This window comes from Myxine glutinosa, chromosome 5, assembly GCF_964187855.1.
Source record: "Myxine glutinosa chromosome 5, kmMyxGlut1.1, whole genome shotgun sequence".
Lineage (NCBI taxonomy): Eukaryota > Metazoa > Chordata > Myxini > Myxiniformes > Myxinidae > Myxine > Myxine glutinosa.
In genome coordinates this window covers 208,565,681-208,590,917 of record NC_136265.1, presented here as the reverse complement: position 1 = coordinate 208,590,917, position 25,237 = coordinate 208,565,681, and the positions used below count along the sequence as shown (strand labels likewise).

Sequence of the window (25,237 nt, the reverse complement as noted above, 5' to 3'; positions counted from 1 at the left end):
AGGGCGGAGGAAAGAAACTTCGAGGAGGTTCAGGAAGATTCGAGGGTGTGGCCTATAAAACCCGTGGCATGAGCCCCCACCGTCAGAAGATTGAGGGAGGCAGATGATTGAGGGAGGCAGATGATTGAGGGAGGCAGATGATTGAGGGAGGCAGATGATTGAGGGAGGCAGATGATTGAGGGAGGCAGACGAGTGAAGAGAGACGCGCAACCTGCGGGAGTACGAGTGAGGGAGACGCTGTTTCCAACCAGCCCCTGCGCACGCGCAGCTTTGACGCGCAGCTTTTGACCCGCTGCTACGCGGGAACCAGATTGCGGTGGAGTCGGTGGCTGTCCACTTCCAGCCCCGACGTCCCGTGCGGGATCAAGCTCCAGCCAGCGTCCAGCTGAACCTTCCTCTCCTTCCAGCCATTCGTTCCTGCCTTCATTCCCCATTCGTGTGCGTGAGTTTGTTCTGTCTGTATTGTCCTGGGGTATAAGTAAGCTTGTTTAAGTTAACCACTGCACTGTGTATCTGCTTTTCCATTGTCCCTGTAAATTACTTTCGTTCCCTTCTTTGATTAGTTTTGTATAGCCATAATAAATAGTTGTTCTTCCTACCTTCGTCTTCTTCATTCTCATTCGGTCGTTTTAGTGATTTTCGATTGAGTTCCTGTGGCACGATTTGGCCAACCGCTTTATAATCGAGTTAGTCTTGTTAACGGCCCGCGTCGCGGTCGCTTCGCTCGGCGTAATCCATTAACGCTGTGGCCCGGGCAGAAGTTATTCCCTCGTTCCCGGCTGGCGGCAGTAATTAGGTAAGTAGCGAACCCCTAGGCCTACGGACCCTACCTACCGTCGGTCCGGTAAGGACGTTGTAACTTCGAGGACCACGTCAGTCAGTCACAGAAAAGGGGATTAATCCCCCCTTGATAAGGGGAAAAGGGGCCGACGTTGATATCCGTAACAATAGAAAAACATACATACATAAACACACAAGCATATATTCATATACCATTTATATTCATATAATATATTTATATAAATGTCATATAAAGGTAGAATGAATGAATGAGTGAATGAGTGAATGAATGGGTTACGGTTAATGATTTGATTGGGTTGATATACATATAAAGATTGATTTTTTTTTTTTTTTTTTTGTGTGTACTGAATCGAGGCTCGTGAAAGAGCTAACATTTATTTCACAAACAAATCAACCAGACAAACAAAATATATAAAAAGAGGGAGCAGAAGACAAGATGGGGAGAGAAGGGGAAGCACACAAACATAACATTTGAGAGCAGGGAGATGTGTGGGAGGGAGAGGGCTTGGGGGGAGGAGGCATGGGAAGGGGGGGAGTGGGGTGGGTGGGAGAAGTATAAAACACAAGGGCACCAAGTCCCAAGGACTTCCAGGACAGAAGTTGGTATTTCAAAAAAGTGGATTTGGGGTGAAATTAGCGGGGGTAGAAAAGATCAAGGTTTTGGATGGGGGAAGATAAGAGATGGTGGTGAACAGCTGTTTTAAAGACCTGGAGGGTGGAGTGGGATTGAAGAGAGTGAGGGAGTTTGTTCCAGAGATGGGAGAAAAGAGGAATGAAGGAGTGAAGGTGAGCAGAGAGTCGTGATTTTGGCAGTTTAACCATAAGAGGGTTGTCGGCAGATCTTGTGCGACCTGTAGGAATATTTGGGGGACAGAGCCCAGAGAGAGCTGGGGGGGGGGGGGCAAGGCCAGAGAGGAGTCGGTAGAAGATGGAAAGACCACCAACCTGCCTGCGATGAGTGAGTGAAAGGCCCTTGGAGTTAGCTTCAACGCGGGAGATTCCAATGATTCTGAAAGCTTAATGGTTTCAACAGCGTGAAGACGAGCTAGCTGTGAGGCTGAAGCACCAGCCCAGAGGGGAGAGCAGTACTCCATTGAGCTGCGGATGAAAGCCTTGTATGTGGTGAGGAGCTCAGGTGTGCCAAGGAAGGACTTCGCACGACAGAGGATGCCCAGTCGGCGACTGGCTTTGGAGGCCAGATTTGAAATGTGGTTTTCCCAAGAAAGATCATGGCAGATAGTGAGACCCAAAAGCTTGAGTGACAGAACTTCTTGGAGAGGATTATTCAGAAAGTGGATGGGAGGGTTGTCCAGTCGGTCTTTTTGGAGAGACATCGTAAGAGTGTGAGATTTGTCAGGATTGAAAGACATGTTCCACTTGTTTGCCCAGTCTGTGATTTTGTCTGTGAACAGTCGGTCTGTGTTTGTTTGTGATATAGATTAGTTTTTTTTATTTTGAAGGATTCTCAGTATTTCAATGCAATAAGAAGTAGAAAAAGGATGAGATTTAAAATGTGCAAATCAATATAATTAATCTGCCAAAGTTTTCATTTGTTGATGTTTCATCGTTTTGGAGTGCTCTGTAAATATGGCATTATTTAAATCATAACATGTGAAAATATGACAGGGTTGTGTTCTCATATAGACTCACAGTGGCCTGCAAATGTATTCACCCCTACAAATAGTCACATTTAGATGAATTACAAACTATGTAGAAACAATTTTTCCAAATTAACTCCCAATGCACTACATTTTAAAGATGGCAGCACTCAGTAATGAAGATTGGTGGGTCAATGTGAGAATCCTGGAGAAATATAGACCTTTCACTTCACTTCTCGTGGATAAGATGCACCTCAAATTGTGATCATATATTGCTGGGAAAAAAATGTGGCTTATACACGAGTAATGAGGTTTTCTGTCCCTCATATATATTTTAAGGAAGAAAAAAACGACTATCAATGTTTATATCAGCTATATAAATTACTATATAAATAATTAACTACTATCAATCATTGAAAAACCCTGGTGTTGGGCTAGCGGCTTGGGTGCCAGCTTAGGATCCAAGGATCCTGGGTTCGAATCCCGGCCGATCGCTGAATTAACGCCAGGGGGGTTGACTCAGCCTGTCATCCTTCTGAGGTCGGCTAATTGAGTACCAGTACACTGGTAATTCCCTGTTTATCGTAAAAAAAAAAAAAGGCGACAAACAGGGTTGGCGGCAGGAAGGGCATCAGGCCGTAAAACATTGCTTCAAAAAGGGGACCAAAAAACAACAACAACCATGGTCCCCGAAAAGGCCAACCCCGCTTTGCGGGGAAAAATGGCCTCTGAACGGTGTTTTTTTTTTTAATGTTTATATCAGCACTATTTACTTTATGTTTTGGGGTTTTCATATGCTCTCTTAAATAACTTTTTACACCGCAACAAAAACAACTGGGACAGATAAATCAGTGGTTCATCTTTTTCTAAACTCCAATTTGAATTTTAGCTACCAGATAATGTTTAAAATTCTTTAAAAAAAAAACACATTGTAAATATGACAATAATTGGTAGCCATTTTGTTACAAGCATTCTGGGTACAAGTGATGCCACAACAATGACGCCTCCTTTCGCACTGCACAGCAGCAGGATATTTTGTATGCAGGAGGAATTTCCTCCTCATCATGGATGACAACTTATGAGGTTTGTGTTGTGGCAGAGCAGAGCAGAAAAGACAAGTAGGCCTTTAGGTAGGCTTTAATCAACACAATGGTGGCCAGGTGCACAAGAAGAGGCCTAAGCCAGGCTTGAAGTCCTTAAGAGGGAACGTAGCATGGAGTGGACCGTAGGCAGCCCACATGTCGGAGGCTGACCCGCTTTTATACAGTAACGATCCCAAGACACAGGAAGTGAGGACACAGGAAGTGAGGTACGCAGGAAGTAAGGTACGCAGGAAGTGAGGCATCAAGAAAACTGGAATTATGTCAGTTTGTCCGTGCTCTTAACCTTCTTAAATGCTGAACGTCAAGCAAGGAAGCAGCTCGTACCATTTTTAGTTTTTGGTATGACTAGGCCGGCGTTGGAGAAGACGCTAGAACCATTGCACCACCGATTGAAACCGACCACTCTAATTGATGAGGAAGTCTTGTAAATATATTTTATCTTCAAATACATTTTTGTGGGCATAATTAAGAAGTCTTAAGAGCATACAGGCTTCGTTTCCTTTTCAGATTTGTAAAAAAAATGGACTTGCCATTTCAAATGGCTGCAATTATGTAATTATGAAGTTTGTATGATTAAATCCTGAAAAGGTATTACAGATCAAGTGCTCCAGAACTTCTTTTTTAACCTGAGTTATTTTTTTACAACTTTGAATAAGTAATAAAAGACGATATGGTTGTGTAGTTATGAAAGTCATACGATTATATTATTCATATCATCGGAGGGTTGCGAATGTCTAAGGTAAAGTGTCCCAAAATGTCATTTTCACTCAACTCCCCCACTCACCCTCTGTTTCTTTCCCAGGTTTCCCTTCTGATTTTGTGATTGAGAGTTTGCACCTGCACCCAGCTTGTTCAACCCCTCTCTCCTCCTCCCTATGTCCCTTATTCATCCAAAGTCTCCCTCCATTATGTCACTCTACCCTGCTGTTGGTGTGCCCCCTCTTTCCTTTAATTATGTTACGTCGTCGTCCATTCTGTGTTATAGCTCCTCCACGAGACTCGACCTGCTGCAACTGCCTCATAGTATGCATGTCCAAAACAAATATTGCACATACACCCTCTACATTGATTCTGTAATCGTAGGAGTGAAGCTAGGGCTTCTAAAAAGGCCTGAGACTTAACTCTACATGCATGAACGTATCATGCCAAACTGCCCTCAGCTTACGAAATGTTATCAATCCAAGTAGTAATACCAACCTTCCTCATTTGCTTTAAGTGATGTATAGATGCTTCTGCTAGTTCAGCTGAACAATGGAGTCAGGGAGGTCCTTTGTATGTGAATTTTCAAATATGGATGTACATGAATTTGTAAATGTTCATGTTCTGTTGGGGAAAGCTCCATAATCTTATAATAGAGGCATTGGGGGACCATTTCCCTTCATCTGAAAAATACAGAGGTGCATTAAAACTGTCCAAAGAATGCGGAAGATGCTGCACGTAAAAAAGGCTGACCCCACTCAGATTGACGAGGAAGACATTAAAACGTTTCACACCATTCTGCCGCAGATCCAAATAGGAAGGATTTCCTTCACTGGGATTGCACAGGAAGCAGGCATTTTCGAAAGCACGGTCCGCATACCGACTAGAACTATGGGATTGAGGAAGATTTCTGCAAATGGATTCCGCATGTGCTCAATGATGTTCATCCAGTCACACATTATGATGAGAGCGACTCATCTGCGGCGATTGCTACAGGAATATGACACGATATCTGTGCACATCCTGACAATGGATGAAGGATGGGCATACCGATTAAATCCGCAGTTGAAGAAGCAAAGTGCCAAATGGCTCTCACCACGGTCACCAAAAAAGAAAGATTGCTCATCACAGCCAGGAAGCACTTACGGTGATGTATGTATATCAGTCCCGCTGTGGCCTTGTGCTCAAACATTCGGTTTCCCATGGATCAGACTGTAAACGGTGTATTTATAAAAGGTACTGCAGCAATAAATGCACCTAATGCTATGTCAAAAGGAACACTAATTGCTGTGCAGCGGTGTTATTTTCCTCCAAGACATTTTGGGGCCTCATTACCAGCACAACGTGCAGTCCTTGCTACAGAAAGGAGATTGGAAGTTTCCTCCATACCCTTCATTTTCCTGACCCATCACCATGTGATTACTTCCTACATTTGAAAAAGAAGAAACCATTGCCAGAATATCTGGCCGAGACTGTGGACGAGATCATCAATGTTGTACAATGTGCAGGCATCCACCTGCCCTCAGTACTGACAATCTTCATGCTGTCCACAAAAAATTGGTTTTATTTGGGAAGATAGAACCACCTTTAGAGGCCATTTTCCCCCGCAGAGCAGGGGTTGCCCTTTTTTGGGCACCATGGTCCCCTTTTTTGGGCACCATGGTCTCCTTTTTTGGGCACCATGGTCCCCTTTTTTTGAAGCAATGTTTTATGGCCGGATGCCCTTCCTGCCGCCAACCCTGTTAGTCACCTCTTGCGACACACAGGGAATTACCAGTTAACTGGTGCTCAATTTGCCGACCCCAGAAGGATGACAGGCTGAGTTTATTTGGGAAGATCCACATTATAAAATCAATGCATGACCAACTACTATAGCTGCCCAGTGGGCTAGGCTCTCGTCTGACGTTTCGACCTTTGAGTGGTGTTCATACTGAACTGTTCAAGTTTTTTTGTTGGAAGCTTGGCCCAAGTCTTTCACGAACAGGCCTGGCCAGGCCTGACATTCGCCTCGTTACTCACCTAGTCTTTGCGAAGGACACCATGGGATCTTTAACGTCCAGCAACCCATGCTGGCAGACAGGAATCCCGGTTTAACGTCCATCCGAGAGATGGCACACACATTGGTGAATCACGCTGCCTGTGAAACACCGAACTGACAGTTTTACAGCTGGGTCGGGATTTGAACCTCCAGGACATCTGGTTCGCCCTCCTGAACTTCATTGGCATACTATTTTAATATATATATATTTTACAGGATATACACCTCGTCGTGGAGATGACACACACGCATTTCACACACATGGACACGCAGCCGAATACACGAGACATGAGGCAGGAGACTGTTAGTCGAGAAAAACAGCCACTGAGCTTGGCAGAAGTGCCATCACTTCCTGTGGAACTCTGGGTATGAGCGATGCCGCAACAACGACAGTACATTTCTCACCGCACTCAGCAGAGCATTTCCTATGGAGGGATGTCCTCCTCCCCATGGTGGCCTACCTATGGGGATTGTCGCTGCTCTTATCCTTATAATGCTGAACGTCAATGAAGGAAGCAGCACGTACCATTTTTAAAGTGTTCGGTATGACTTGGCTGGGTTTTGAAACGCTGCCCTCACAGACTCGAAGCGGATGCTCTAACCATTACACCGAGTCTGGCCACCACCGAGTCTGGTCACCACCGAGTCTGGCCACCACCGAGTCTGGCCACCACCGAGTCTGGCCACCACCGAGTCTGGCCACCACCGAGTCTGGTCACCACCGAGTCTGGTCACCACCGAGTCTGGTCACCACCGAGTCTGGTCACCACCGAGTCTGGTTACCACCGAGTCTGAATAACAAACTAAACCTGCATAAACAATAATCTCGCTAATGTAGGGAGATCTCGTGAGATCTCGAGACGACGTCACGAATTTTTCGAAACTCCACGTTTTCAAAGTTAAGTCTGTTCACAATTGTATTTTGTCGTAACTGGATCTTATCTTTCGGCGTGTGAACTTATAGTGAGTCCCTTGGATGTTTCTCGGTGTTGATCTTTAATAAATTAATCGTGTGTTTGCCGCGCGGGGTGTGAGGCCTTGCAGCCTCAGGCTTCCCCCGTCGAAGTTTGTTTCTTCCCTCGCTGGTTTTGCTAGGTTTTTTGATTTTCCCTTCTCCCCCAAACTTTCACCGAACATGTACTATTTATCTAACGTTGTAACCCCCACCCCCCCCCCCCCCAAAAAAAACAAAAAAAACAAAAACTTTTATCTCCCTTTCTCCTCGTGTGCTTTTGCCTCTGCCCACGTGCGCTGTCTCGCCCCACCCCCATTTTCCCCTTGCCTCCCACCTTTTGCCCTGTTCAAGTGACTCGTGGTCATCGCTCTAGGCTTCCTCTCCCCTTTGGTATTTTTGTGAATATAAGATTGTTCTTCACAGTTCTGTTTAAATATGTTTAAACTTTCCCCTTCAGTTTTTATTCAGTGGTATATTTCAACACGCTGTTTTTCTTCTTATTTAAAAGGCTCCTTTCAATTTCCTCTTCAACTAATTCCATTTCGAAAAAATATTCAATCTCTTATGATTCCAAGTCACTCCATGCTCTAAATTCTGATTCATTCCATCCCTCCTCCATCGTTCTTAAATGAATCGCTACTCTTGAAAATCACAACAAACCCAATTTGTTATATATGTTCATCTTTCATTAATCATCCACTTTCTAAACTCCCCCCTTACCCCCTCCCCTCCGAATCTCCCCACTTGCCCCTCCCCTCCTAAACTCCCCCCTTGCCCCTCCCCTCCTAAACTCCCCCCTTGCCCCTCCCCTCCTAAACTCCCCCCTTGCCTCTCCCCTCCTAAACTCCCCCCTTGCCCCTCCCCTCCTAAACTCCCCCCTTGCCCCTCCCCTCCTAAACTCCCCCCTTGCCCCTCCCCTCCTAAACTCCCCCCTTGCCCTTCCCCTCCTAAACTCCCCCCTTGCCCTTCCCCTCCTAAACTCCCCCCTTGCCCCTCCCATTCAAAACTCTCCCCCACCCCTCCCCTTCAAATCTCCCCCCCAACCATCCCTCCCAAATTCTCCCTCCTCCCACCTCCTTCTCAAAGCTGCCTCCTCCCCACTTCGTCTCCCTTCTATGTCATACCTCCACCTCCCCCAACCTTCAACTTTCCTCTGCCCCCCCTCAAACAACCCCTCACTGTACCTCATCCCATCACCATAAAACCTTTCGTCCTCCTCATCCTTCCCTTTCTTGTAACTCTTCTGTAATCTCTGACACACTATCAACTGCTCTTCCTACATCCCCCTCTCACCCTTCATCTGACCCTACCCCTCCCCTCCCCTGTCCTGCACCCGATGCTCCCCCTCTCTCCTCATTAACGGTATGGACCTCAAACATCCGGGGCCTTCGCTAAAACCTGATTGATCTCTCCATTCAGGTTGCTTCTGACAATCCAGACTTGATCTGCTTAACAGAAACTTTCCTCCTTCAAGATGTCTCTGATTCCTTAATATCTCTTCCTGGTTACTCCCTCCTCCGGTACGATAGACCTGAGCCTCGTCCTGGTGGTGGGGTGGCTATCTTTATCAAAAACTCTCTTCCTCACTCTCCCTGCACTGCCCTCTCTCCACCCCACCCCCAGGAGTACCTCTGGCTACGGCTTCCTCTCCGCTCCCACCTTTTGTTCATATGTGTTCTGTACCGTCCTCCAAACAGTAATGACTCCATTTACATTTCGCTGTCGGATAACATGGACCAACTTCTATCAACTCATCCAAACTCTCTCTTCCTCATATGTGGCGACTTCAACTGTCATCATGCCAGCTGGCTGGGTGTGGGTTCATCTCTCACCAGCCATGGCACCTCAGCAAAGGACTTCTGCGACTCATTTGGACTGACACAATCTGTCAATTTCCCGACCCGGATCTCAGTCAATGGAGTATCTTCTCTTCTGGACTTGGTTATGACTAACTTCCCTGCAAATGTCTGCTGCTCTTCTTCTGCTCCAATCGGTTCTTCTGATCATGTGCTTGTTAAAGTGGACATCTCTCTGGCCATTCTCAGAGAGCCTCCTCAGCGCCGACGAGTCTGGCATTTCACTCAGGCCGACTGGCATGGTCTGCAAGCAGCCATCAATCATCTGCACTGGTCTCCCATCTCTAATGCCTCTGACATCAATTCTTCCTGGGAATTCTTCCAAAGCAAACTGCTCTCTCAAGCACAGATTTATCCCATCTCATCTTCAGTTGTCTTACCCTTCCTCCCGTCCATGGTACACTGAATCTTGTGGTGAGGCAGTTGCCCTGAAACAACCTGCCTTTGCCTCTTGGAAGGCAAATCCAACTGAAGGCAATCTCAGTTCCTTCCACCAAGCTCGAAACAAGTGTGTGTCTACCCTCAGGAGTGCCAGGAAGCACTATCTCTCCACACTCAAGTTTGAACTCTCAAACCTGTCTCCTTCCTCCAAATCCTGGTGGCGTCTGGTCAAATCCGTTTCTGGTGTTTGTTCCCCCTCCATCCCCTCCCTTACCTCAAATGGCTACACAGTTGACACCGCACGTGACAAAGCCGAATGCCTCAACTCTGTGTTTGCCTCAAAATATTGTGTCCCAAACCAATCTCTCTCTGTTCCCACCTTTCCCAGTCGAACCCAACTGCTCCTGGACTCTGTGTCCTTCTCTCCTGACAAGGTGGAGAAGTTTTTATCAAACCTCGACTCTGATTCTGCAACTGGACCAGATGGCATCAGCCCACGGGTCCTAAAATCCTGCTCTGCCGCTCTATCTCACCCACTCTCTGTTCTTTTCACCCTATCTTTTGCTCAAGGTCATCTGCCAGCATCTTGGAAATCAGCAAACATTACCGCTTTACACAAAAAGGTGCAAAAACAGATCCTTGCAACTACAGACCAATCAGCCTGCTTCCAATTATCAGCAAAGTCATGGAATCCATCATTGCTTTGGATATCAAATCCTTCCTCTTCTCCAATGGCTTGATCTCTGATCATCAATTTGGATTCAGACCAGGTCATTCTACTCTGGACATGTTGCTTCGGCTGTCACAACAATGGATGGAGGTCCTCAATGCCTAACAGGAAATCAGAGCTGTCTCACTTGACACATCATGTGCCTCCGATTCGGTCTGGCACCCAGCTCTGCTCACCAAACTCTCCTCCTATGGTATTCATGGAAATCTCCACTCATGGCTTGCGCACTTCCTCTCTGGTCGTAGGCAACGTGTGGCCCTGAATGGATTTCTCTCATCTCCCCTTCCTGTTCTGGCTGGAGTTCCCCCAAGGTAGTGTTCTGGGCCCTATGCTATTTCTGGTCTTCATCAATGATCTCTCCGACTCTCTGGAAAATCCTCTCTCTCATCCCTCAGATCGGCAGTCTGCAGCCTCCTCACTCTCTGCAGACCTGGACAAAATCACAGACTCGTAAAACAAGTGGAACATGTCTTTCAATCCTGACAAATCTCACACTCTTACAATGTCTCTCCGAAAGGACCGACTGGAAAACCCTCCCATCTACTTTCTCAACAATCCTCTCCAAGAAGTTCTGTCACTCAAGCTTTTGGGTCTCACTATCTGCCATGATCTTTCTTGGGAAAACCACATTTCCAAGCTGGCCTCCAAAGCCAGTCGCCGACTGGGCATCCTCCGTCGTGCGAAGTCCTTCCTTGGCACACGTGAGCTCCTCACCACATACAAGGCTTTCTTCCGCAGCTCAATGGAATACTGCTCTCCCCTCTGGGCTGGTGCTCCTGCCTCACACCTAGCTCGGCTTCACGCTGTTGAGGCCAAAGCTTTCAGAATCATTGGAATCTCCTGCGATGACGTCAACTCCGAGGGCCTTTCACTCACTCACCGCAGGCAGGTTGGTGGTCTTTCTGTCTTCTACCGACTCCTCTCTGGCCTTGCTCCCCCAGCTCTCTCTGTGCTCTGTCCCCCCAATATTCCTTCAGGTCGCACAAGATCTGCCTGCAACCCTCTTATGGTTAAACTGCCAAAATCTAGGCTCTCTGCTCACCTTCACTCTTTCATTCCCCTTTTCTCCCGCCTCTGGAACAAACTCCCCCACTCCCTTCAATCGCACTCCTCCCTCCAGGTCTTTAAAACAGCTGTTCACCACCATCTCTTATCTTCCCCCATCCAAAACCTTGATCTTTTCTACCCCCGGTAATTCACCCCAGAGTCCTTGCAGTGTTCATATGTTTTATACCTCTCCCACCTCCCCCCAAGTCCTCCCGATGTCCCTGCTCTCAAATGTTGCGTTTGTCCTTCCCCCTCTCTCCCCATCTTGTCTGCCGCTCCCCTTGTTTTTTGTGTTTTGTGTGTCGGTTTGACTTTTTGTGTAATTAATGTTAGCTCTTTCACGAGCCTCGATCTTGTATACAAAAAAAAAAAAAAAAACTCAAATACCACAGCCTATGCAACCAATAATTATTTATTTATTATGGTTATTAGGTTTCATGGAAAAGCATGTGTCACATAATGTGTCACATTTATGACAAGGACTTCCCTTTCATTCCCAAGAAAACCCTCAACCCCCCCCCCCCCCCACCCCCCAGCCTTCCCATGCCTCCTCCCCCCAAGCCCTCTCCCTCCCACAGATCTTCCGATGTCCCTGTTTTCTAGTATTGTACTTGTGTGCTTCCCTCTCTCTCCCCCATCTTGTCTCCTGCTCCCTTTATTATATGTTTTGTGGGTCCGGTTTTTTTTTGTGATCGATGTTAGCTCTTACTCGAGCCTCGATCCTGTATACAAAAATAAAAAAAGGACATCAGTAGTCAAATCAGCAAAGTACTGTATATGACATTTGAACCTCAGATCTCAGCATCACGTGATCTGTGCTCAAATCGGATCGTCCATAACGTTTGGAAAAACAAACAGGGTGAAATTATAGCATCCAACTACCTTGGGTGGTGGAGGTAGAGGTAATTGGAGTTCATCGAGTACGGATAATGTACAATGCAGTTTGCAATGTGAGCATTTGGCGTTGATCATCACTGTTTGTTTCCTTTAATGAAGCCAATTCTTCTGAATGTGAAGTCCAGAGTTATAGACAGTCTCAGTCGCTTCGAGGTGAAAACTTGCTGAATATACCACAGAGGAATGACCATATTGTATTTTGGTTATTTTGTCTTACTGGCAGAAAACTGAATCGTGCTGGAATCTTCCCCCATCCAAAACCTTGATCTTTTCTACCCCCGATAATTCACCCCAAATACACTTTTTCGAAATTCCAACTTTTTTCCTGGAAGTCCTTGCAGTGTCCATATGTTTTATGCCTCTCCCACCTCTCCCCAAGCCCTCTCCCTCCCACAGTTCTCTTGATGTCCCTGCTCTCAAATGTTGTGTTTGTGTCCTTCGCCCTCTCTCCCCATCTTGTCTACCGCCCCCCTTATTTTGTGTTTTATATGTTGGTTTGTGTCGGTTTGACTTTTGTGTGATTAAGGTTAGCTCTTTCACGAGCCTCGATCTTGTATACAACAAAAAACAAAACATCAATTCTGAAGACTGTGACGTTTCCACAACAAAGCAAATGACCTCAAAAAGTTGCGCAATAATTCCTCCCTGCAGCGTAAGGTACAAACAACAACAACATGCATTTTAAGGCCATTTTCCCTGCTAGAGCGGGGGTTAGCCTTGCGGTCCCCATGACAATCTTCTCCATTTTGCCCTATTTTCTGCATCTCTCCTTGTTAACCCCCTTGCCTGCATTTCTTCTTGCACCATCTTTAGCCAAGTCTTTCTCGGTCTTCCCTGTCATCTACTTCCTTATACATTCATTTCCATCACTCTTCTCAACCAGTCACTTTCATCCTTCCTCAACACATGACCAAACCATCTCAACCTGTTCCTCTTCACAGCATCAATCACAGGCTCTATTCCCATCATCTTTCTCAATTCTACATTTGTCTTCCTCTCTCTCAACGATACTCCGCACATCCACCGAACCATTCGCATTTCCACCCTTTCCAGCCTTTGTTGCTGCTCTACATTCATGACCCATGTCTCGCTCCCATAAATCATAACACTTCTCACATATGCAGCACATACCTTTCCCTTCAGCTTCAACGACACTCCCCTCCTCATCAGCACGCCACTCAGTTCCTGAAACTTCTTCCATGCACATCTCACTCTAGCAACCGTTGCCGAGTCTGATCCACCTTCTCCATTCAGCATGTCTCCGAGGTAGCAAAATGTTTTCACACCTTCCAGCTTCACGCTGTCTCCAAGATCCAACTCAACATTTCCTCCACCTGCAGCTCCCTCTGTGCACACCTTACATTTGAATGTAGCTGCCACACTGGTTAATGACCCTCTCAGACCACTACATTTTTGATGAACCCACTCAGCTCACATTGTACATTGAATGGAGTTCACTCTGACACCCTTCCTGCACACAGCACACGGCCACTTCCCAGTTCTTTCCACCTCACCACATGCTTTACCACTTGCCATCACCTTCGTCTTTCCGATATTCACCTTCAGACCTTTTGTCTCCATACATTCCTTCCACTTGTTCATCTTTTCCTTCAGTCCATCCATACTTTCCACAATCAACACCAGATCATCTGCATACAACAACTCACATGGTAAACTCTCCTTTACGTTCCGAGCCAGCACCTCCATCACAGCTACAAATAGTAGTGGACTTAGTACCGACCCCTGATGCACTCCCACCTTCACCTCAAAGTCACCACTGTTCCCGTCCTTCGTCCTTACAGCTGTGCGCGCTCTTTTGTACATTGCCATCACTACTCTGATCAACCATTCCTCCACTCCTAACTTCCTCATTGCCCATGTCAATACTTTGCGTGGAACCCGATCGAATGCTTTCTCCAGATCAACAAACCCAAGAAACAACTTCTTCCTCTTCTCCATGTACTTCTCCTGCAACTGCCTCACAATGAAAAGCGCGTCTGTCGTTCCTCTTCCTGGCATAAATCCAAACTGCATTTCGTCGATTTTCACCTTCTTCCTTATCCTCCTCTCCAACACCCTTTCCAATACCTTCATTCCATGCTCCAATAACTTTATCGCTCGGTACGAGCCACACTCCAGAGGGTCACCTTTCCCCTTGTATAGAGGGACGAGGGTACTCAGTTCCCAATACACTGGAATGCGGCCTTCTTTCACCACCAGATTACAGATCTCTGTCAATCTCTTCACACCCCAACTTCCTGCTGCCTTCAACATATCTCCCACAATTCCCGTCGGCCCTCCCGCTTTTCCACTCTTCATTGCTTTTATCGCTTCCTCAACTTCCTTCTCAGTTATCTGCAGCGTAAGGATAATACTCACAATTTGATTGTGAAACTAATGCTCTTACCATCGCCACATTTGTCATTGTGTGAAAAGTGAGAAAAAGGTGTGTATTGGTCGCAATGTGTTAATGGAAATTTGCAAAAGCTGTTCCAACCACGTGACAACTCTCCCCTCCTAACCCCAAAATAACTCCCATTATCCCCCTCTTTCCTTACACCAAATTAAGATTCGTGACATCAATATTAACTATTCAGCAATGCTGTTGCCTTATCGAGCAAACATTCACCCATTTTGCACAAAATCCCATGATTTGGTTAACATCTACCTTTTGCAATCCCAGGCCGACTCTCCCACTTCAGCTGCTGCTGATACATCACTAATGAGATTTCAATTTTTTTATCACCAATTCGATAGTGCTGCCCTGGAAATCCCAATCCCTTTACTGAAACAACTCTGAAGAATTGGAATGCCATTTTCCTTATTTTCCTCCAAGAGAGGGAATTTGTGTTTCTCGTGTCTTCCTGATGCAATCACTAATTTGACGAATTGGGCACATTTACCACACACTGTTACTATATTTTCAATGATTGTTTATAGTACACCACAAAGGTTTTACTACTTATTATCCTATATCCCCAGATATTAATCATCAATGTTTAACTACAAAGCCAACTAGAACGACACTCAGTCGAGAGCATACCTCCACCTGGTTGGCCCGACCTCCCATTGGTGAAGAATCACTTTAAAAAATAGATAAATCCCATATCCGAATCCATATTCAGATCCACACCAGAATCAAATCTGTTTGTCCTTGTCAGACACACAACCTGTCCACCAAGTTTCGTCCAAATCCATCCATAACTTTTTGAGATATCCTGCTCTGTATCGTTTTTGGCCCGATCTCACAATGGTGAAGAATCACTTAAAAATTAAATAATTCTCATATCCGAATCCATATTCAGATCTTCACCAAAATCGAATCGATTCTTCCTTGTCAGACACCCAACTGGTCCACCAAGTTTCGTCCAAATTCATCCACAACTTTTTCAGATATCCTGCTATGCATCGTTTTTGGCCCTATCTCCCAATGGTGAAGAATCACTTTAAAGATTCTAGTAGCCGGATCCGGATCTTCACCAAAATCTAATCATTTCGTCCTTGTGACATACGCTACATCTCTGCAAAATTTCGTCCGAATCCGTCCACAACTTTTTGAAATATTTTGTTCACAAACAAACAAACAGACAGGGGTGGAACATAACCTCCATCTACCTTTGGTGGCGGAGGTAATAAAGGGTACCTACCACTCGTGGCCTATCTTCATGCTCAAATAACAAAACAACACTAATTTCAAGGGTCAGAAGAAAGATGCCTCCTCCGTCTTATTACAGTTTAACCACCAAATATCCCAAAAACTCAGCAATTGCTGCAATAGTAATTAATAATTATTCCTAATTATGGTTAAGTTGCCTCATTTCTGGCTCACCTGCAACATAGCTCAGGTGAGGTACTGGCATCATGGTGTGTCCATCAGTCAGCCAGTCAGTATTTAAACGCTCGGATCTTCTTCTCCAAAATTACAAACACGACTTCTATGAGACTTGACCACAACCTTCATCACCTGTGATGCTAAAACTACTAGGCCTATTTTCACCAAACTTTGTAGAACTTCTGAGGACCAAGGTGACCTGATGCCTTGCAAATCCCATCAAAAAATTGCATATAAAAAAAGGTAAATTAAAAGGTCAAAAGTCATTACCATTCAGGAATCGCTACTTTTGACTTCTCAAAATGTATTCACCCAATTTGGATGTAACTTGGTCGGAATCATCCCTGCATGGAGCTTTCACAAGTTTGTTAAAAATATCGGCTAATTTCCATATTTCGTGGTATTCAAGGCCTACCGGTGGTTCCCTGGTTCTACTAGTTGAGCCCAGGGGCATTGCCCATATTTTTTACACATTACTGCAACATATACAGATGCACATTAACAGCACATAAACTAACACACATTCTGTACATATTGATTTGGTGTACCTTAAACTCTGCAGAGCATTAGTGCTGCCAAAGCAGTTTGTTTGGCAAGGGTTATACTGGGTGGTTTGCCATTGCCTTCCCAGCTTGTTTGTGTTCTATCTTTTTAAGTGCTGAGTATCAAGCAAGAAAGCAGAGTGGGCCATTTTTAACCCTTGGATGCAGTGATTGGGCCTCGGAGGCCCACAAGGTTTTTTTTGTTGCAAAAACTGTGCTGTACAATTTTTTTTTGGAATGAGCCTCATTTTCACCGACTTTCATGTTACACAAAATTCAGTGACATAAAAAATAAATTCATTCAGGCTCGTGGGAAAATCTTCATTCTTCACTTATAACCCGAAAATCCGACACGAATGCAGGCCTGGGGCCTTCAAAGCCCCGCATAAATGTTGTTGTACTACTATGTTATATCATTATTTTCTTGATATGAGCCTCATTATATGCTCCTATAACTTGGTTACAAATAATTCAGTGACAAAAATATGAAAATTTAAAAACTTTACACTAATACATTCATGGGGCCTCCGAGGCCCAATGGCTGCATCAGTGTAGGATTTTTGACAGTTGTGGACATATACATTCTAAATAAAAGGATTAGTGAATCATATTTTTTGAGCAAATACTCCTCCATGAGCCTCAACTTTTTAGAGAATTTATTTTTTTGAAAAACCAACAAAAAAAATTTTTGCAAAAAAAAAAAAAGATTAATTACTTGTATGGGATTCTTCCAACTAATAGGATAAACGATTCACATTTTCTGAGCAAATACACATCCATGAGCATTGACTTGGATTGAAAAAGGAAATGAAAGAAAAAAAATCTATAAAATAAATAAATAAATAAACGTAACACGAATACATCCATTGGGCCTCCGAGACCCAATGGCTGCGTTTATGTAGGATTTTTTAAGGGTTAAAAGTATTTGGAATGAATCGGCCAGGTTTGAACCACTGACCTTCCAGACTCAGAAGTGGGCGCTCTAACTATTATGGCACCAAGTCTGGTTTCTGCAAATATACATATACATGTTCGGAATACATATGGAAATACATATAATCGTATGTGTTTACATAATATATGCATACATATACAAACATATATTTATTAGTTTATGTTTATGCAGTCATTTACATTGATTACACTGAGCCATGTATATTGAGTAATGCTGTTTTGTTACAAGACTCTCTCCTGTGAGGAATTTTTCTTTAAACAAACAAAGACGATGATTAAAATCCATCAAGTGGTGCAAAACTCCCATGAGAAAACAGGCAAAAGGCATCAGGCTCTTCTTCCATCTGAGCTGCACGCTCAGCCAATGAGAGCAGCACGGGCGGATCAGCACTCGGCCAATCAGCGCCTCACTCCACCAATTTTGAACACTCTCCTCATGCACTGGTTTACAGCACCATGGTAGCTCTTTATTTCTCCTAGTTTGTGCATAATTTTGTGAGCCAAGTTGACCCATAATGTCTGGAAAAAGGATTGCAGGTGATAGTGTTGGGAATGCTCCTCACACCTCATTACCCACCACCAGGGGCGTCGAGAGAGAGCGTCAGGGGGGCCGCTGCCTCGGGGCTCATGGTCCGTTGAGGGGCCCGAGCTGCGTCTCCTATACTTTTTAGCTCGCCTGGAACAAAGTTCAGGTGAGCTTATGCGATGGTGCGTCGTCCATCCGTCAGTCCATCAGTCCGTCCGTCCGTCCGTCCGGCCGTCCGTAAACACTTGCAACTTCTTCTCCGAAACCACTGATGGGATTGCGACCAAATTTGGCACAAATTATATTTGTTGTGTTGTGACTAAAGTTTGTTCACAGCATTAAAAAAAATCTTCCCCTTTGGGGGTCTACGGGGGGTCAAAGTGGGTCCAGGTTTGATCCCCCAAAATAGATTTTTGCTTTCTTCTCTGAAACTACACACAATTTCGATGGAACTTCACCACAACCTTCACCACTTGTGATGTACCAAAGTTTGTTCACGGCATTAAAAAAAATCTTCCCCTTTGGATTGCAGGTGATAGACGGGGGGTCAAAGTGAGTTCAGGTTTGATCCCCCAAAATAGATTTTTGCTTTCTTCTCTGAACCTACACACGATTTCGATGGAACTTCACCACAACCTTCACCACTTGTGATGTACCAAAGTTTGTTCACGACATTTAAAAAAATCTGCCCCTTTAGGGGCCTACAGGGGGTCAAAGTGGGTCCAGGTTTGATCCCCAAAATAGATTTTTGCTTTCTTCTCTGAAACTACACACAATTTCGATGGAACTTCACCACAACCTTCACCACTTGTGATGTACCAAAGTTTGTTCGCGACATTAAAAAAAATCTGCCCCTTTGGGGGCACGCAGGGGGGTTGCCACCATAAAATCGGTGTTTGCTTTCTTCTTTGAAACTACACACACAATTTCGATGCAACTTCACCACAACCTTCACCACCTGTAATCATACTATAATTCACCAAATGTCCGTCCGTCTGTCTGTCTGTTCGAAGGTACCGTAAAAACTGCTGAACCAATCGCAAAGATATGTTGGGTGGATAATCCTGGGATCTCCAGGAGGAAAATAGGCTATTTCGTTTTCCCAATTTCAGCTTTAGTCTCCAACATTCTCTGGTTTGGACTCCCACATAACATTCGCGTTCGCATAACGTTCATTGCTCTCATTGTGTCGATGTTGCTTTCCCGGGTGCCGCGCGATCGGTGCAGCCGTTTGTGTGGCACCCCGGAAAGCAACATGTCTCCATCGATCGGTAACAGATCGCTGTCTCCATCGATCTTGCCAAGGCCGTAACAGCTATCGGCTCAAAATCCTTTTAACTGTTGATTTGGTACAGTTACACGCATCGGGAATTTGGTACACGTATCGGGAGTACATACGACATCGCGATTGTGAACACGATTATCGATCACGATTCACGATCACGATCATCACGATCATTGTGTATCGATCACGATTTGAAACACGATGGAATAATATTTACCGATATGAACAGTGATGTGGCTTTTATTGAAATTCTAAAGATACTGTTTAGATTTTGATGATTTGCGTGTGATATGATTCAACGGATGTGTATATGAATCGTTTAAAATAAAAAAGCCTTCATTTTCTGATATTTTACCTTTTCATTTGGGCCTCCCAATTGAAGCCCCGCCCATAGGGCGGGTACCGTTGCTAGTGTATCAAAGTTTGTTCACGACATTAAAAAAAAATCTGCCCCTTTGGGGCACGCAGGGGGGGGGAGCAGGTTGCCCCCCAAAATCGGTGTTTGCTTTCTTCTTAGAAACTACACACGCAATTCCGTTGAAACTTAACCACAACCTTCATCGCCCGTGATGTACCAAAGTTTGTTCACGGAATTAAAGAATTTTTTGGGTGTAAGGTAGGTAGTCCATGTGAGGGAGGGGGAGGTGTCCATCACAATAGATATTTGTTTGTTTGTTTGTTTAAAGTCTTATGATTATGTTCATATGATTCTACATGCTGTCCTGTCTTCCAGCAACCATTGAAATTAGTTTAAAATACCTTTAGTCAGTGTAGTATACTGTTTATTCTACCAGGTGCCCAGGGGTATTGCCCCGATGTTTTTTATTTATTTTACCTGTACATATACGCTCCACATACCTTTACACATACTCATTTATACACGAACATGCACAATGACAAAACGAATCATGCTGGGATAGAGCTAACCTGTAGGTGAGTGTTTCATCTGAAGAACAGTTGTACTGGACCTGGTACATCCGTACATTGTGCCCCACACCGCCGTCCGGCCAGCTCACCACCGCCGATGTTGGCGTTACAGTCTTCGCTATCACCCATTTCTGCGGAAAGGCCTGTGTGTGATCCGAGTTGTTGGTGGTGTCCGACAGTGCCGCGATGTCCGACAGCCCGAGCTCATGGTCAGACCGATGCCTTGTGCCGTTGGAAAGACGTGGTAAGTGTATGATACCGAGCATGAAAGAGGCCGAGGCTTCACCCGCCGGGTTCGACGCGACACACGTGAAGCGCCCGTCATCTCCAGTCGTCACGACGAATATCTCCATGGTGCCGTTGGCATGTACGTGTGTGCGAGCCGTGTTCCTTATGATGCGCTCCTCCGGCGAGAGCCAGTGTATCCGTGGATCTGGATCGCCCCGAGCTCGGCAATGGAGCTCGACCCTCTGACCTTCCAGCAGGGTCCGACTCTGCGGTTGATACGTCATAACAGGTGCTTCACACACGAACTCTTCTTCCGGAATAGACCAGAAGTATCGGGCTGCAAGAAGTGGAGGAGAAGCACAGGTCTCCAGGTCATCACGACGAGTCAAACGTCGCAGCCACAACATTTCACAATTACAGTGAAGAGGATTTCCTCCAAAGCTCAGCGTAAGTTTCGTCGGTGTCCGTCCACCGGACTTGTTACCGTAGAACTGTAGACGTGAGAATATCGGATCAGGTGGTAGTTTCTGGATTTTATTGGACGTCATGTCAATCCGCGCAAGTTTGTACAGGTAAGAGAATGTTCCAGTAGCGATGAAATCGATCATATTGTGGTCGAGACTGAGCGTGTGCAGTGCCGTCATCTGCCTGATGGCCCCCCATGGCATGCGCCTGAGGTTGTTGTAGGCCAGGTCGAGGTCTTCTAGTGACGTAAGAAAGTCATCGAAAGCGTGCGGAGAAATGGAGTTCAGCTGATTAGTGTTGACGATGAGATGGCGCAAGTTACGAAGACCACGCAGGCTGGTGTCGTTCATCATTGTGAGCCGATTCCCGTCGAGTCGGAGGAAGGTGAGGCTCCGGAGGTCTTTGAACGCGAATGGTGCAATATGACTTATGGTGTTCCGCGAGAGGGTCAAATCGACCATGCGGGTCATGTTGCCGAAATCTCTGCGCCGGATACGAGTGATGAAGTTGTCGGCCAGGCGAAGCTCCACCGTGCGGCGTGCAACGTTTGTCGGCACAAAAAGTAGGCCCATTTTGGCACAAACCGTGCTTAACGAAGGAGACAGGTTTTGGCAGTCGCAGTGCTCTGGACAACTCCAGGTAGAAGCCGATGTCAGGGCGGCCCCGACAGCAAGTAGGCAAAGCAATGAGATCTTCATCATGGATATCGCACCACCTGCTCACCTGCGTGACGAAGGAAGAAGCACGAATGTAAGTCAGACCAAAAATGTTCAGGAGATCGACAGGTGAGATGAGATGAACAATCATGCTTCATTGCCTTGGCATACAGCACATCAGTTATAGGCCTGGAATGGTAAACTTGGGGTCTTTAACAGGTTGGAGTTCTAACATAGAACAAGTCCTAGAATGGTAAACTTGGGCTCTTTAACAGGTTGGAGTTCTAACATAGAACAAGTCCTAGAATGGTAAACTTGGGGTGTTTAACAGGTTGGAGTTCTAACATAGAACAAGTCCTACAATGGTAAACTTAGGGTGTTTAACAGGTTGGAGTTCTAACATAGAACAAGTCCTAGAATGGAAAACGTGGGGTCTTTAACAGTTTGGAGTTGTAACACAGAACAAGTCCTAAAATGGTAAACTTGGGGTCTTCAACGTATGCTGCAGACAAGAGACCTGGTTCAATGCTCCTCCAGATGAAAGAATGCTCCATGAAGCGATACCTCTGATGCATCAGATAACAATTTTAGTGTGATGTCTTTTTGCTTGGTATTAAACCGAGGTCCTGATATATCAGAGGAAAGAATGATACTCAACAATCTCATTGTCCATCATACTAAAATACCATTTCTGTCTGTCTGTTTGGGTAATTTTTGACGCCAATACATTCTGTCCTTACTTATTCAATCTCAACCAAACTTGACAGGATGATGAAGGGTTACATAATGAAGGTTGTATCGCATTCATTTTCCTCCCTCCCCAAGGGGGTTTTCTCCCCCGAGTGGGTTTTCCCCGCCATTGCCGTCAATGGGTTGCGTGTTGAGATGTATATCAATGTTAAATTAGCTTTATCGTGGCGTTTTTCCAAGGCCGCTTCGAATAACAAAACGAACGATAATAGCATAATATTAATGTTATTACAAAACAATATTAATACCAATAATATCCCACCTCCCCAAGGTGTTTTTCCGGCGAGTCAACGTATATAAATAGCTTATCATGGCGTTTTCGTGGGAGCAACGGCCTCCACCAGAGGTAATGAACATTAATGAACATTAAATTATTAATGAACAGTAATGAATATTATGAACCACAAACACGTATGATTAGCTTTTTAAAACAGTCGCTAATGCTGTTTATAACACTAAATGAAGAAATTTGGAGGAATCCCGACATGCGTGAGGTACGTTTTACTTACAGAACTGAGCGAAGATCTACTGTACTCTAGGTACCCCATAAGTGTTTGGTTAATAACGTGACCCATCCTGCCGCTATCATGACATTTTTCATAGTGAACTTTTGAAACTCGCTCCTGCTGTTTAACACGAAACTGAAAGGGAGGAAGCCCGGGGTGTGCTCATTTACCAACCAGATAGCTAGCGCTTGCCAAGCCAGCCGTTCCTTAACGGTTTTAAATGGAGTGCTTGCTCAAATGCTTAAACCACTCAACGATCTCTCCACAAGAAACTTGGTAAATAAACACACCCCCAATGTTCTTGAGACCAGACCATAGATTGACTGTAATCTATGTACCCCAAAGGAATGACCCTTTCTTCCCCTCCCGTAGTTAGCGGGTGCACTCGTAATACTAAATTAGATATATATATATATATATATTTTTTTACGAGAGGTTAGAACCTACCAATACAGGCTGAGGTTTGTAGGCCTAATAGAATGTGATCAACATTATTTGGCTGAAAGTAAATGTGACATTTCTGACATGCCGAAATGTGCATATGATGCACGCACATATTGTGCTCGATACCAATTCACCATATTTGATTCCTCCAGTCTTGCCATGCCATAATGTGATTATAATCTTACAACAGACATGTCTTCAGAGAGAAAAAAAGTTCGTGTCCAATTGGCAAAAAATTGGCAAAAAATTGGCAAAAAAGTACATATAGTTGGGAAGATGGATATTCCAAACTGAAGGCAGAATGAACTATTGTAGCTGCTCAGCAGGCAAGTCTCAGGTCCAGCGTATCGACCACCGGGTGGTCTTCATTAGGGACTGGGAAGTGGCTTTCTGTCCCAGGTGAAGATCTCTCACTGACAAAAAGGTCAGAACTGAGCCTTGCCTCCTGGGCAGCTGCATACCAAGCTCGTCTCAATTATTTATATATCCAAAATAATTGGACGAATCTCTCCCAAAAGGTCTCGTCTTCCAGGAATGGTCGGAGTTCTAACATAGAACAATGACTCCATCTTTGGCAGAAACATGACCTTCCACACCACAATAACAGACTCGTATATATTGGTATGTTTTTCATCATTCGACTTCATAGTTGCAAATAATAAAGCTGTGATAATACTTGATAATGACACAACTACAGCTTGCTTGAGAGGAATTGGAAACCAGTTGTGTAAGCCAATATTGGTATTAACTAAGCAGGCTTCCTAGCAGGTACATGCAACCAATTGTTCTGCTGATCCTGGCTCGTGTACATTTGATATATCAACAAAGCAGACGACAGAGCATTTTGCACAAACATCATCTTCAATAACATAAAAAATATACATATATTTTAGCAAGGGGGGGGGGGGGGTTAATCCCCTTGTCCTGTTAAGCTGGCCGTCCGACCGGTTCCGGGGGTATGAGGTCACTTCCGGTCGGTGGTGAGTAGGGTTGTAAGCCCAACCCGTCTTACTACCTAATTACCACCACCGGCAATAAGCGAGGAAATACTCCCACCCGGGCCGCAGCGTGATTGGATTGCGCCGAGCGAAGCGAGCTGCGACTCGGGCCGTTAACAAGAGACTAAACCCGACTCCGAGCGTTTGGCCAAAATCGCGCCACAGGTATTCAATCAGGGAAAAGACTAAAGCGACCGGGTGAGAGGGAAACCCAAAGAATAAGAAGGAACAGGTGTAATTTATTAATTATATACAAAACCAAAACCAAAGAAGAAACGAAAGGGAATGTACAGTGAAGAAGAAGAAGCAGATACACAGGGCAACCTTAAAACAGTCTTATATTACAACCCCAGACAAAACAAACAGATTCACACGAACAGGGACTGGCAGGAAGGAATGGCTGGAAGGAGGACAAGGGTCCAGGCAGATGGTAGGCGTTGAGGTCCGGCTCCAGCTTCACTCGAGTCCGGCTCCGGGTGTTGACTCGTACCACGGCAGCGGCGAGCGCGTACTGTTGGCACGCCGTCAGACCTTACACGTGGCGGGGGGGGGGGGGGTAGTCCTTTGCACGGCCATATGCGCAGTTCAAACAATCGATGATGCAATCTCGCCCAACCTCCGCGCAGTCCGTGCCCTCTCTTTCCTCTCTCCTCTTGGGCTTCTTTCAACAACCGCACTTCTCTCCCTTCTTTTGTAAAGGCGACGCGCTTGCGCTTATATAGCCCGCATGGAAATCAAGCTTCATCGAGCCACGCCTATCAATGAGCTCACTTCAGCCCTGGTTGGCTCGCCGAAAGGGCCGCGCCTCGGTTTCGGCGCTCCACCCCCTTCTTCTCCGGCTTGACCGCATGCGTAATGGCGTTTGAATGCAGCGAACGCTGCTGGCAAGCAAAGTAACACAATTTGGAGAGAGAGAGAGCAAAATAGACGGAATGGGGCCTATCTTATTTAATTAATGCAACGCAGATTCAACTATTGGGAACAGATCCTTAACTGAAAAACATAATAATGAAATAACT

General features: G+C 45.3%; 1 protein-coding gene across 1 annotated transcript in view; it reads right to left on the bottom strand.

Moving 5' to 3' along the window:
- LOC137428794 (leucine-rich repeat and fibronectin type III domain-containing protein 1-like) overlaps nucleotides 1-21,581 on the bottom strand; it is a 110,013-nt gene extending 88,432 nt beyond the window's left edge. Inside the window, exon 1 of the mRNA XM_078779422.1 lies at nucleotides 20,172-21,581. Coding sequence (XP_078635548.1) covers nucleotides 20,172-21,565 — 1,394 coding nt within the window. The 5' untranslated portion in view covers nucleotides 21,566-21,581. The remainder of the gene's footprint in view (nucleotides 1-20,171) is intronic.
- Nucleotides 21,582-25,237: the final 3,656 nt, after the last annotated feature.